At 44.5% G+C, this 12,715-nt stretch overlaps 1 protein-coding gene across 1 annotated transcript in view; it reads right to left on the reverse strand.

The window, feature by feature from the left end:
* RANBP9 (RAN binding protein 9) overlaps window positions 1-11,498 on the reverse strand; it is a 73,981-nt gene extending 62,483 nt beyond the window's left edge. Inside the window, exon 1 of the mRNA XM_031435175.2 lies at window positions 10,577-11,498. Coding sequence (XP_031291035.2) covers window positions 10,577-11,156 — 580 coding nt within the window. The 5' untranslated portion in view covers window positions 11,157-11,498. The remainder of the gene's footprint in view (window positions 1-10,576) is intronic.
* Between the last annotated feature and the right edge of the window lie 1,217 nt (window positions 11,499-12,715).

The following is a 12,715-nucleotide window of genomic DNA, read 5'->3' on the forward strand; positions in this document are numbered from 1 at the left end:
TGGGAAAAGGTCATGTAAATTAAACACATTTTTAAAATTTAGACACTTAAAAATAAATCTAGGGAAAACTCTGATTAACCCTGGAGTACTAAATCAACTAGCCTTTATTTTTGGTTTTGGGGTTTTTTTTGGCAGAGAAGTGACCAAAATGCTTAGGGATAAGGGAATCTCAAGGTATACATAATAATAAGTGATAATAGTTGACATAAATTTAATACCATGTGAAAGGCACCATTCTAAAAGCACTGTATTTATTAACTCATTTCACATTCAAAACAACTTATGAAGTAAGTACTATTTATCATTTCATAGTTGAGGAAGCTAAAGAAACTCGTCCCAGGTCGTACTGCTGAGTGAGAATCCCAAACCAGGATTTGTGCTGGGATTTAAAGTCAAGAAGCCTGACCAAATGCGAGCTCTGAATCCATAGGAAGGACTGGTTACCAGGAGCATTCTGGGATCACTTCACAGGTACTCCCATCTCCTATTCCTGCTACTTCTATGGGAAAAGAGGAAGAAAACAATTTGAGGGTAAACAATCTCTCAAAGGTGCTTTTGTACAGATTTTTCTCGTTCAATATCTGTGAAATAGATATTATGTAACCTCATTTTTTAAAATGGAGAAATTCTTAGAGGCTATATAACTTGCCCTAAATTGGTAGAATTATGCATTAAATCCATGCCTGAATTAGAGTACCCTACACTTTTCAATTATGCATAAATAACTGTAAAGAACTACACAATCATAAATCTTCAAGGTTCTATTATATTCATTATGCCCTACTAAGACACAACAGAAAAATTCTGTAAATGTTAAAAGGCTTTGTTTCATTTTTAAATTAACTTTAAAATGTAAAGACCCAGGAAAAAGTTGAGGTGTAAGATTAAAAAGACTCATACTATTTTTAGGTGAGACCAGTAATAGAGCAAAGGGCCTATTTCTAAAAATGTTCATCAGCAGGAACATTTAAGGATTATCACCTTAAATTCTGCAGTGACCAAGGTACAACCTCACACTACACCAAAGTGTAAATTTCTAAAACCAGAGTCTTCAATGTCAAGTGTTTTCTAGATGGTTCAAGAAGAAAATACATGTACTGCTTCAGAACTCCAAAGCTTTCCTATTCAAACAATCTGTTGACTGCATATAACTGAAACAGAAAGGGTTTGAATAAACCCCTCCCTCAGCCCCCTCCACTCTCCAACATCCAGCCAAGTGCATTTCTGGAAATATAAATCAGACTTCCTTGTACCACCAGCCCTCAATACAACGAATATTCTCTCTTTAAAGCCTCCCATTCAGCCTGGAAAAAGATAAACTTCCTGAAAATCTTGTTTGATCTCGCTCTCCCCTAGCACTTTCCACCTCCTCCTTTCGGCTCCAGCCACCCTGGCCAGGCAGGCTTGGCCCAGTCTTCTCCCTCTACCTGGACACTCTCCCCTTCCCTCCCAGACTGGTCAGGTCTGACTGCTCCATCTCAGTGCAAGCTTTACTTCCTCAACTATTCCTTCTCTAAACGCTCTGACTTGGTCTAACCTCCTCTTTATAAACCCTCCAAACAACATTAACACACATAACACTTATTTGTGATTATTTTATTATTTCTACATTTTAATTCCTGGACCTCTTTTTTCCCACTGACTTCCCCTCTAATTTCAGCATCTCTCCTGGAGCCACACTCTGGATTCTGGTATCACCTGAAACTATTTCACCTCAGAACTATTAAATTCTAATAAAGTCTGTTTTGCTACAAAACACATTTCTTGAATACAAATTAGCTCACATGCACTTGATAAACACAGGAATGATGTCAGCATGATAAAGAAGTCATTCAGGTCATAACACAGCTTTTCCCAGTACATTAATGAGTTAAAGAGAAAATTTAGCAATATAACAAAAGGCCCTATGTCAAAAGAGCTGGGATTCCTACAGAAGTGCATTCCTATTGTACCTGATTTCTGCTGGCTTCAGGAACTGCTACACTTGCTACTATGTGAAACCATCTGGGAAGAATTCAAGTGCAGTACAGATCAAAAGTGCTAAGATACTGCCTCTTCGTTTATATCAGTATGGACTCATGCATCTCATGCATATTTATTTTATACTTTGTGTTATAATTCAACACTACTTAATTTCTTTTGTTGCTCAAACTGTTTCCTGTTTAGCCACTGGGAGCTTTTTCAGTTGGCTCCTCTGGCACTCTTACATACCTCCATTGTGTGTTTTGTGTTTTTGCTTGTTACTTTCTGGCACTACAAGATCCTAGAAGCTCATCTTGTGTACTTCCTGCCCCAGTCCTAGAATCAGCCATTTCTCCAAGGAGCCCTAGCTCCTTTTACAGACAAATGGCATTAGAATCCGAGATCTAGGTACTAGGCATGCTTGTTGTTACTGGGGTGTCATTGCTTTTAGGCCTCCTTATCGACAAGAGCAAGGAAATATGTGTGTAGGCTAAACCCCTGTATATACACAGGTCTATACTTTTACATGTAATCATCTACGTACATATTAAACTAAACATGACTGCACACTATTGTCTCCAACTCTAACTCATGGATCATTCTAACTGCCTCCCTTTGCTTATCTGTAAAATTCTACTCCAATGGTGAGAAACCTAACTCCCACCATCCGCTACCCGTATTTAAATACTAAATTCCAGTACCTATGGATAGCAATATCAAAACTGTCAACCAATATCCCCATGGGACACAACTTATCATCAATAAGAATTCAGTGCTTACATAGTATCTTTTACCTTAAGTTTTATAGACTTCATTTATTTCTAAGGTTACTTAGGTCAACGCCTTTCCCCTCCTCTTGCTTCATACATATGTAAGATAGTCTGTTTTGGCACATTCTATATTCTATCCTGGGATTTTTCCCCCTCCCTCCTAAGTGATTTTTTAATGTGCACACATTAAGGTTCACTCCTTATGCTCTGAAGTTCTATGGGCTCTATAAACACATACGTCACATAGCCAGATACAGTACCATACAGAATCTTTCACTGACCTACAAAATCCCGTTCTCTGCCTCACTCACCCTCTCTCCCTCCCCTCAACCCCTAACAAACACTCATCTTTTTACTAGCTCTACAGTTTTCCCTTTTCCAGAACTGTCATATAATTGAAATCATACAGTATGTAATCTTTTTAGATTGGCTTCTTTCACTTAGTAACGTGCATTTAAGATCCATATGTGTCTTCGTGGGATGGACAGCTCTTTTCATCACTGAGTAATATTCCACTCCAAGGATGTAGCATCGTTTACCCACCCACCTACTGAAAGACATCTTGGTTGTTTCTTGGTTTTGGTGATTACAAGAAAAGTTGCTATGAACATTCATGTGCAGATTTTTATATGGGCATAAATTTTCAAACCTGGGTAAATACCTAGGAGCTCAACTGCTGGATGATACGGTAAAACTAAGTGTAGCTTTGTTAGACACTGCCAAACCACCTTCCAAAGTGTATCATCCTGCTCTCCCACCAGTAGTGTAGGAGAGTTCCTGCTGCTGTCTGTATCCTCCCCAGCAATTGTCAGGTCAGGTTTTCTTCGGATTTTAGTCATCCTGGTAGCTAAAGGTAAGCATTTCTTCTTTGCTTAAAAAAAAAGTGGTGAAAAGGGCTAAACCCTGAATCAGATTTTTATTTTTGATTAAACAGCTAACAAAAATTTACAAGGAACATCTCTAACAGGAAGACCAAATCCCAGGGCCGAAGGCTGTGAAGGATCAGCAGCCTGTGATACCGACACAAACGCAGTGGAAATTTAACCTGGCTTGTATTTTACTAGGGCTGTTACTCTATAGTACTCTGGTTACAAAGTTCCATAGGTTTTAATGGGTCTCCACCAGCCCTATTTCTCCCATAAGCCCTGTTACTTTTAGTGTGCAATTCTGTGGAAAACGTGAGGTTTTTCCAGCAACACAGCTTTGGCATATAGGGGAAATACAGACATCTTCCCCTGGGACACACCTTCTATCCTCTCCCCTTTCTGAAGAATCCACTTCTACACTTCAAATCCAGGGAATTCCAATTCCTTGAGCCCTTTCTTGTTTGTCTGTTTTTCTTTTTCCTCTTCCAGGATGGTATACATGGTAATCATTTAAAATCTCTCAAATATCTCGATTTCCCTCATATGCCTATCCTTCCATCATGCCCAACCAACAAAACCACAGCCTTAAATCAGCATTATAATCCATCTTCCCTAGTCCTGCACTGGGCAGTTGGCCTTTGCTGAATGAAGTTCAACAATCTTGCAAATAGCCTCCACTGTGAACTAATGACGTCAATCAGCTAGGCTTCCCCACTGCTGCTACCACCACCGCACAGAAATCTTGCTTAGCTTGTCACCCATTCCCCCAGTGGCTAGTTCACATCTTCATCATTCACTTTAGGCCTGAAGTCTGCTACTCGAATTCAGTGAGCAAACTACCTCGTCTCCTTTATCATAAAATGGGACTTGAGCGGGACTCCACCATTATATATAGTTATGTCCTCCTCTCTGCTTTCTTGGCACTAACCTGTCTGCCCATCCCAGCCCACCTCTTTCTCTACCGTCAGAGGAACAGCACCGTACTTCTCTCCTCCTCAAGGCCAAGCATCGCAAGTTTCTCAACCGCTTTCCTCCCTCCAAGCCCTTACACTGTGAGCCTCCCACGATTGTATTTTCATCCTTTCCTTCTTTATTCTCCTTCCCCCCAACCTATAAGGGCACAGTGTCCCAGAAATGTATGCACTTCTTATAAAATTAAATGCCTCTACGTTATAAATCATTGTCAATAATGCACTGGGGTAGGTGGTTAGTATAATGAACTGTTTTCTAAGCTTAAGCCAATAAAACCAGGTATAGTGACTATTTATATTATTTGTTAAAATGTTAAATTTTGTAGACATTTATTGGGACTCTATACCTTGGACTAACATCATACTCTCATCTAACTTACATCATTTCAGTTTTACACACACAGCCAAACTAAAATGAGACTTATTTAGAAATGATACAATAATCTCTAGCACAGTACTTTCCAAAGGGTTTTTTACTGATAATTTTAATTACGTGGATTTTCATCTTACACGATGATGTTAGAAGCCACTCTCCAGATACAACGTAACTCCACTTAAAACTTAACTTTAAAAAAAATCACCTTAACCTCCATTCTCCTCCAGGTACTGCCTAATCTCTTTCCTCATCTATATTTCTCAATAACTTATATTCATTATACTTTCTGCTTGGTCCCTTCTATTTACTCTGATTTCTGCCCCCATCATTCAATTTAAACTGCTCTCCCTAAGGTCACAACGATCTAATTCCAAACCCAGTGGAAATTTTTCTGTACCTATCTCACTAAACCCATCTGTTGCATTTGACACCAAAGTTCACTTCCTCGTTTGCTCTGCTCAGATTCTGTGACACCACACTCCCCTCTGTCCAGATGTCTATTCCTTCTTGGGCTCCAACTAGTCTTCTAATGCTGGTGTTACTCAAGGTACCATCTTTGGCCCATTGATCTTAGCTTACTTAACTCTCTCTCATACACTGAGTTTCAACTACTAGCTAGAGGCAACTCCCAAATCACTCATGACCTCGACCTCTCTCCCAAGTTCAGGTCCATGATGGTATGTGGCAGCCTCTCTGAGGAGAAACTGCCCCCCACACTGCCCCTGCAGAAAGAAGTCAGGCCCAGACTATCCTTGTGCCAGGAGGACGTTTTGCATTTCTTAATGACGCTCACACCCCTACAGCTGACTCAGCACAGGGGAGCATCTAGGAGAGGGCCCTCAATTCACTCTGCAGCATATAATGAAAAGCTCTGCCCAACTAAGGATGACGGCAAGTAGCGAGGCCAGTCTGATAAGTCTCTTGGGAATTTAAAATAGGAAGGAAAAAAATAAACCACTCAGCAGGGAAAAGAGAAGAAAACAGCCAGAAACTAAAGACTGTGGCTGAGTCATTTTAACATTAGAATAAAGTGAAAAGTCATGAACTCCAGCTGTGGCGATTACACAGAGCCACCCTAACTCTAGAACACCTCTATCTGTTCTTTCTCTAAGGCTGTTTCTTTGGCGTCTTCTGGTTTACACAAGGTCAGATCACATGGCTAATACTCCCATTTTTACTCATCTCCAAACATATCATAATACTTCCTTGTGATCATTATCTGATTCATGGTTCACTGCAAAAATCTAACAGGGCTAGAAATCCAGCATCATCCTTGATTTCTCTATCTTTCCATCACATCCTGTCAGGTTTACTTCAGTACAGATCACAGATATGTCTGCTCTTCTCCACCCCGACCACTGACCAAATTCAGGTCCTTATTTCTGACACGGTCTGCAACAGTCCTCTAAATGAGTCTGTTATTTCCAGTCTTGTGCCCCCTGAATTCATCTTCTAATTTGTTGTGTAATCTGACGAAGATGACAATGAGCCAGTCACTTCCTATTTAAATCCTCTGATGATTCTTCATCTCCTACAGAAATAAGATCTAAGCTCAATAAAATACTCTGTAAGGGCTCACACAATCTTTTCCCAGCGGCTCCTTGCCACACGCTTAAATTCCAATAACCCCATACTGCTTGTAGGTACAAACATAAAGAATAATTCTCTCCTCTATGATTTGTTTACACTTTTCCCTTGTAATGGCCAGCCTCTCCTCTATCCCTATATCATACTCATCTTTTAAGACTGACCACTGGCCGCATCCTCTCCAAAAAGCTGTCCCTGACCCACCCACCAACTTCATCCCTTCCAGTGTCAGCTGGAGCTAACCCTAACCCTATCTTCCACAGAACTCGTCATAACACTTCCCTTGCTACACACACTGTTTCATGTCCTATGAGCGCTCTGAATTCAAAGACAGTATCTTACTCACCTCTAAATGCCCCAGAACCTGGCACAAAGTAAACATAAAATAAATAAATAGAAAGTAAGGCATATATACAAATGGCCCAGCAGAATATCTACCTTATAGCAAGTGCTCAATAAATCATCAATACTATTGTATGCTTTTCTGTTCAGTATAATTATTAGACTCAATTCTTGCAGTTACCCACTAGAATTTTTAAAGCTAAATTCTGGCAAAGGGATCCTTGGGAAAAGCTCAGTTTTTTAATTCCTTGATTTTAAAGAACATTTTTATATCATCACCCATAAATCTCAAGACATATGTATTGGTAAACAAGTAAATACTGTTAAGATATTTGTTCTACATAAAGAAGTGCAAGAAATTAGATCAGCAATTAAATTTAGGAGGTGTTAAAGGCCTAACGACTGGTGATACTGAGAGAGAGGGGAGTTAGGCATACTAAAAGCTCAACTTATTTGGTTAGATACTGTTAACGATGATTCAGTGAGAAGGTGCAATTCACTATTCACGGCTTCCTATCATTCCCAACTTTCACTTACATTTCTTCTAAGCTGCCCTAAATTAGTATAATCAAGGTGTCTGGACTTTTCCATGGCATTAGCGTGCTCCAGGTAGCACTTTTCACAAGAGGAAATACTTTTAACATCAACTGTTCTTCAAAGTTAACTATTCTTCAAGAAGTTATAAATGTGTTCACTGGATTTTACCTACTTGAGACAATTAAGTCCCATACAAACTGAAGCAGGCAATACGGTATAATAGAAGGAACACTAAATTTAGAATCGGTGAAAACTAGTTTCCAATCCTGGCTTACTTGTGGCTGGGAAATTCTAACCTCCAGGCCCTCCCACTTTCTCACATCCAAAATGCTAATTCCACCATCTTGAACAAATTCTGAGTGTATGTAACAAAATGTCTTGCAAAGTATCCAAAAAGTGGGAACTTCACAAATATAAAAATACAACCTGTAACTGAAACATTTAGACTAATCAAATCCATTGTCATATTTATTGAAATGTTTTAAGTTGGAACAAAGTCATCATTGTTAACTGTCTAAACTTGTCATATTTGTATTTATTCAAAGCTGATGAGAATTTTAAAAATAAAGGAGGCCCTACTTGAGGGTTTCAACAGTTGGTGTGTGGCTGCTAAGTGCAAAGATTTTTTTTTTTAATTTAACATATAATAAACACACCCAATTCCTCTGCAATCCAATCAACTTTGTCTGCATGTCTGGCATTGTCCAACACTAATCCCTTCAAATCATTTAAGGAACCCTACTGCTTCCAAAAGGAGTAACTGCGGCTTAGAAGAATAACATCTTCAAAACAATATGTCCTGAGCAAAAGAAATGTCTATTTTGAAGGTAAGGAACATCCTCATTATTCTGGAAAACAATTATCATCAATCTTACGAAATTCTATACTATGCAAAAATACCTTGTGAACAGTAGTTTCTCATGTTATTTTGTGACTTCAAGTTTGATTACCACTACCTACGACACCTTCCCTTTGCTCAGATGCCTGGTACTTCTGGTGTGGTCCACTTAGAAAAGCACACAGAAAAACAACACACACACACACACACACACACACTCTCTCTCTCTAAAATAACAAGACAAGAGGAAGAGGCAGTAGAAGGGGGGAAAAGGTCCTGTGTTTGTGACAAGGGGGGAGGGAGAGACAAAGGGGAGAGAAAAGAAAAAGGATGACAAACAACAAAATCTGTTTTCCCACAAATAATGGTTCATGTTTATAAAAGAGTGAACTTTCCAGAAAGTGAAATCTTAGTATTACACAACAGAAAGAAATAAAGAGGCCAACAGAAAAAAATAATTGAGACAGCAGTGTCATAAATATTCCAACTCCAACCAATTTCACATACGCTGCACTTTTCCCTGACCCAAATCATCAGTTTTACGTAAAAGGAGTTAGTAAAATTAATCAAGGCACGTTACAGTGCTAACTAAGCTGTAATCACAAATCTTAGATACATGGAAATTCAGAGCTGGAGATTTCCTTACCAACCATCCAGCTCAATTCCCTCACCTCTCAGAAGAAGAAACTGAGGCCCTGTCTGGTAACATGCCTAAAATCACAAATGATGGCAGGGCTCGGAAACCTAGAATTCTTTGTTAAATAATCTTCTCTATCTTCTGCTTCTGATTTTTATAAGCTAATTATTAACCATTAACCATAAATTTAAAGTTTTGTGGAGTCTAACAAAAAAGCATTCTGGTAGCCAGATGAGAAGTAAACACTTCATAACAGCACCATTCACACAAATTAAAACACGAAATTAAATTATAGCCTTCAATAGGGTATTAACAAAATGTCCTAACCTTAAAAAAAAGTAAATATTCTGGAATTTTCAGCCATTTAGATTAAGAAGCCTAACATTTAAAATTGAAAGTACTTCTCTGGATCTATGGATAAAAGGAAGGAATATTCAATAAGGCCTATTTTTGGCCATGATTCTTTGCAGCCAAATCACTTGGAAGATTTCTGTGGCCATCTCCTTTCTGATTAAATAGTAACTTATTTATCAAGATTCTTCTCAAATTTCAGTCCTGTAAACTTTAAGAATTTCACCACAATGGTTGTTTATACCGTCTATATCCATGTCACTAGGCTCTGATTAAGACCCTCCTTTTAAAGCCAATCAAAATGAGGCTGCTTTGAATGTAAAAGCAGCAGGTTTGGGGCCTAAAAATCTGGATTTGTCTCCAGATAGACCGATATATTGATTTTCTCCCCCGGACAAGTAAACTTGAAGCATGCTATTAACTTGGGCTACAATTCAAAAATTCCACAGCAATTTATAATTTTATATACAACTGATCTGCTTAAAGCTTTGTTTTAACACAGGAGAGGTAGGTGAGGGAGGAAGGGGAACAAGCACTAGTCTAAGGATGTCTTCTTTTTTTAAATTTCGGTGGAAAACGTAAGTCAATTCTCTCTAAAATACTAAACAACATATTTAACAAAGCCTTGTTTTCAACGTACTTCATATAATGCCAACACATAAATACAGGGCATTTCCAATCGGTAGTGGTAGGTTTCTGCTCGCCTAAGAAAACACGTACCCCTGACGTTTCACCTCTGCCTAGCAGCTTTTAGCAAGATACACTGACGGCAAACTTGGGGCCCCAGTCCTTCTGTCCCCCTAGACAATCTCTGGCCTAATTTGGGGCAAAATCCTTCTCTGGCTACTCCTCCCCCTGTATATCCCTGCTCTCCCTTAATTAGAAATTATTCCTCGGATTCGTGCCTCTCTTACCCCCACGTAAGAAAAGAGCGCCTGACCCACCACCACCTGGAGAACAATGTAACCCAACTCCAAGCCCATATAGATTCCTCCATCCAAGCCCCGGGATTTATCTCAAAGGGAAATCAGAAAGCGAGTTATGTCCTGTCATCCTGGATTCCCCCAAGGTGTCCTGCTCACAGCCAGGGATTACCAGCTCCATGTCACCGAGGAGCATTATACTCACCTCCCCCTCCCAGAATCGCCCCTTTCCCATCGCAGCTCTTCCCGTGACCCCCAATGCCACCCTCAGAGCAGCAGAGCCAGCGGGCCGCCGAGGGCACCGGGCCCCGGGAGGGCGGGGGGCGGGCGGAGGGTCGGCCTCGGGTCGGCCTCGGCGGCGGCGGGACCCGCCGGGTCAGTGGCTCCATTCCCACCGCAGGACACACGCCCAGTACCTTTGTAGTGCACCCGCAGGTTGTTCTGAGACAGGCCGATGTAGCTGAACTTGTCCTTCGGGCTCCAGGATCGAGGCAGCGGCGTCTCCTGCTCGTCCACGGCCGGGTAGAGGCGCTTGAGCCGCCGCTGCAGCTCCTTCTCCTGCTCGTTCAGGGCCGAGTCCCCGTGCGGGAAGGGCGCCGCAGCGCTGCTGCCCGCCGCCAGGGCCGTGGCCGCGGCTCCTCCGGCCGGGCCGGGGCCCGCGGCGAGGCCCGGGGGCGCGGGGGGCGCGCTGGCGGGGGCAGCCGCCGAGGCGGGCGGCGGGGGCGGCGGCGGCGGCGGCGGGGCCGTGGTGGCCGGGGGCGGTGGCGGCGGCGGCGGGTGGAGGAGCAGGGCGGCCGCCGCGGCCCCCAAGGCGCCGCCGCCGCCGCCCGCGCCGCCGCCGGGCGAGCCGGCCGGAGAGGAGCCGGCGCTGACGGCCGGGGGCGCCGGCAGGACGACTCCGGGCACTGGGGCCACAGCCGCCGGCGGTGGCGGCGGCAGCTGCTGCTGTTGTTGTTGCTGCTGCGGCGGCGGCGGCGGCGGCGGCTGCCCGGACATCCCGGCCGCGACTCAGCCTGCGGCCACCTCCACCTCTTTTCTCCTTCCTCCTCCGCTTCCCGGGGGCGCTGTCGCTGCGGCCGCCGGCACCAGGCGCCCAGTCCGCCCGCCCCGGAAGCAGGCGGCGGGCCGCGCGCCGAGGGAGAGAGAGCGCGACGGTTGGGGGCTCGAAGCCGGGGGAGTGGGCGGCGGGCCCGGGGAGGCCCCGAGAGAACGTTGGCCGGAGGGCGGGCGCGGGCCCGGAATGAGGCGCTGAGGGCGGGGGCGAGGCGGCAGCGCGGGAGGAGAAGGCGCGGTGGCGACCGCTGTAGCCGCTGCTCTCGCGGCTGTTTCCCCGCGGGCTGGTCGGGCCGGCGCGAGACGCTGCGCGCGGGCGGCGCTGGGCGAGGGGGCGGGGCCGGAGGCGCGAGCGCGGCGCGAGGGGCGGGGCCGCGCGGCGGCGGGGGGCGGGCCCGCGGGGGTCCGGGCGCCGGGCCGAGGCGGCGTGGGGGAGGCGAGCGGCCCGGAGCTGAGCGCCTCCAAGCGGGCATACGGGCATCTCGCGGGCGGGGAGCCGGGGGTCTCAGCGCGGGGCCCCTCCGGAGGTCCCCGCCTCCCCCGGGAGCCCGCCGCTCCCCCCCGCCCTCCCCGGGAGAATCTCCTCCTACTTTACTTCTTTTTGTTGTCTTCGCCCCACCTCCCCACCGTAGGGTTCCCGCTGCAGCGGCGGGGCTGCTTCTCGCCCAGACGAGAGTAATCGAGCCCGCTGGGGTCCCTGCGTGCCCGGACCCCGTGCTCCCCGGGACGAGCGGAGCCGCTCGGGCTCTCGGAGCCCAAATCGGGTCCCCGAGGAGAGCCGTCTGGGGGGCGTCCGCGGGCTGCTCGGGCTCTGCTCCAGTTCGTGCCCCTGTACGGGTCCCTGTTTGCCGCTTCCCTCTTTGTGAACCAACTGCTCTTCGCGCTTCACAACGTTTAATACCTTAACATAACCACTTGTAAAGGGAAAGTCTCCCTCTTAAAACAGGGAGCATTTTATTAAGTAATTTTATGATGACTTCTAGTGAACTTAAGAGTGACAGAAGGGGTCACTTATTTGGTAGAAATACTAATAAAGACTGATCTCTTCAAAGAGCAGGAACACGAACTGTACGAATACAAGGTGTATTTAGGAAGGGCTTCTGGAGACGGCAAAACACTTTATAGACTCATTAATTTTCATAAGAGGCCTCTTTGTTAGGTAACAAAGAATTATGCCCATTTTTAAAACAAGGAAATATTCACTGAGGTCAGCAGAGTCAAAAATAGGACTTCCTACTTTGCAGTTCCCAGTAGTGCTTTGCTTGGTCGACTAATTCGGCACAGCTGGCCAGAGGTTCTCTCTGACCCGTCCTAGCATTACTACTTTGTTTCACCACTTCCTTTTGTTTAGATTAGCCTTTCCTTAGCTGGCCACATCGAGCTTTACACTTGTAAACTACACTGTATAAATTTCGGTATTTTGTTTCCTTCCAAAGATACTATGATGGTAATTGGCCAAATAAGCAAGGAAGGTGTATTTTGCTGATTAGAGAATTAGTTTT

The sequence above is a fragment of the Camelus dromedarius genome, chromosome 19, assembly GCF_036321535.1.
Source record: "Camelus dromedarius isolate mCamDro1 chromosome 19, mCamDro1.pat, whole genome shotgun sequence".
Classification (NCBI taxonomy): Eukaryota; Metazoa; Chordata; class Mammalia; order Artiodactyla; family Camelidae; genus Camelus; species Camelus dromedarius.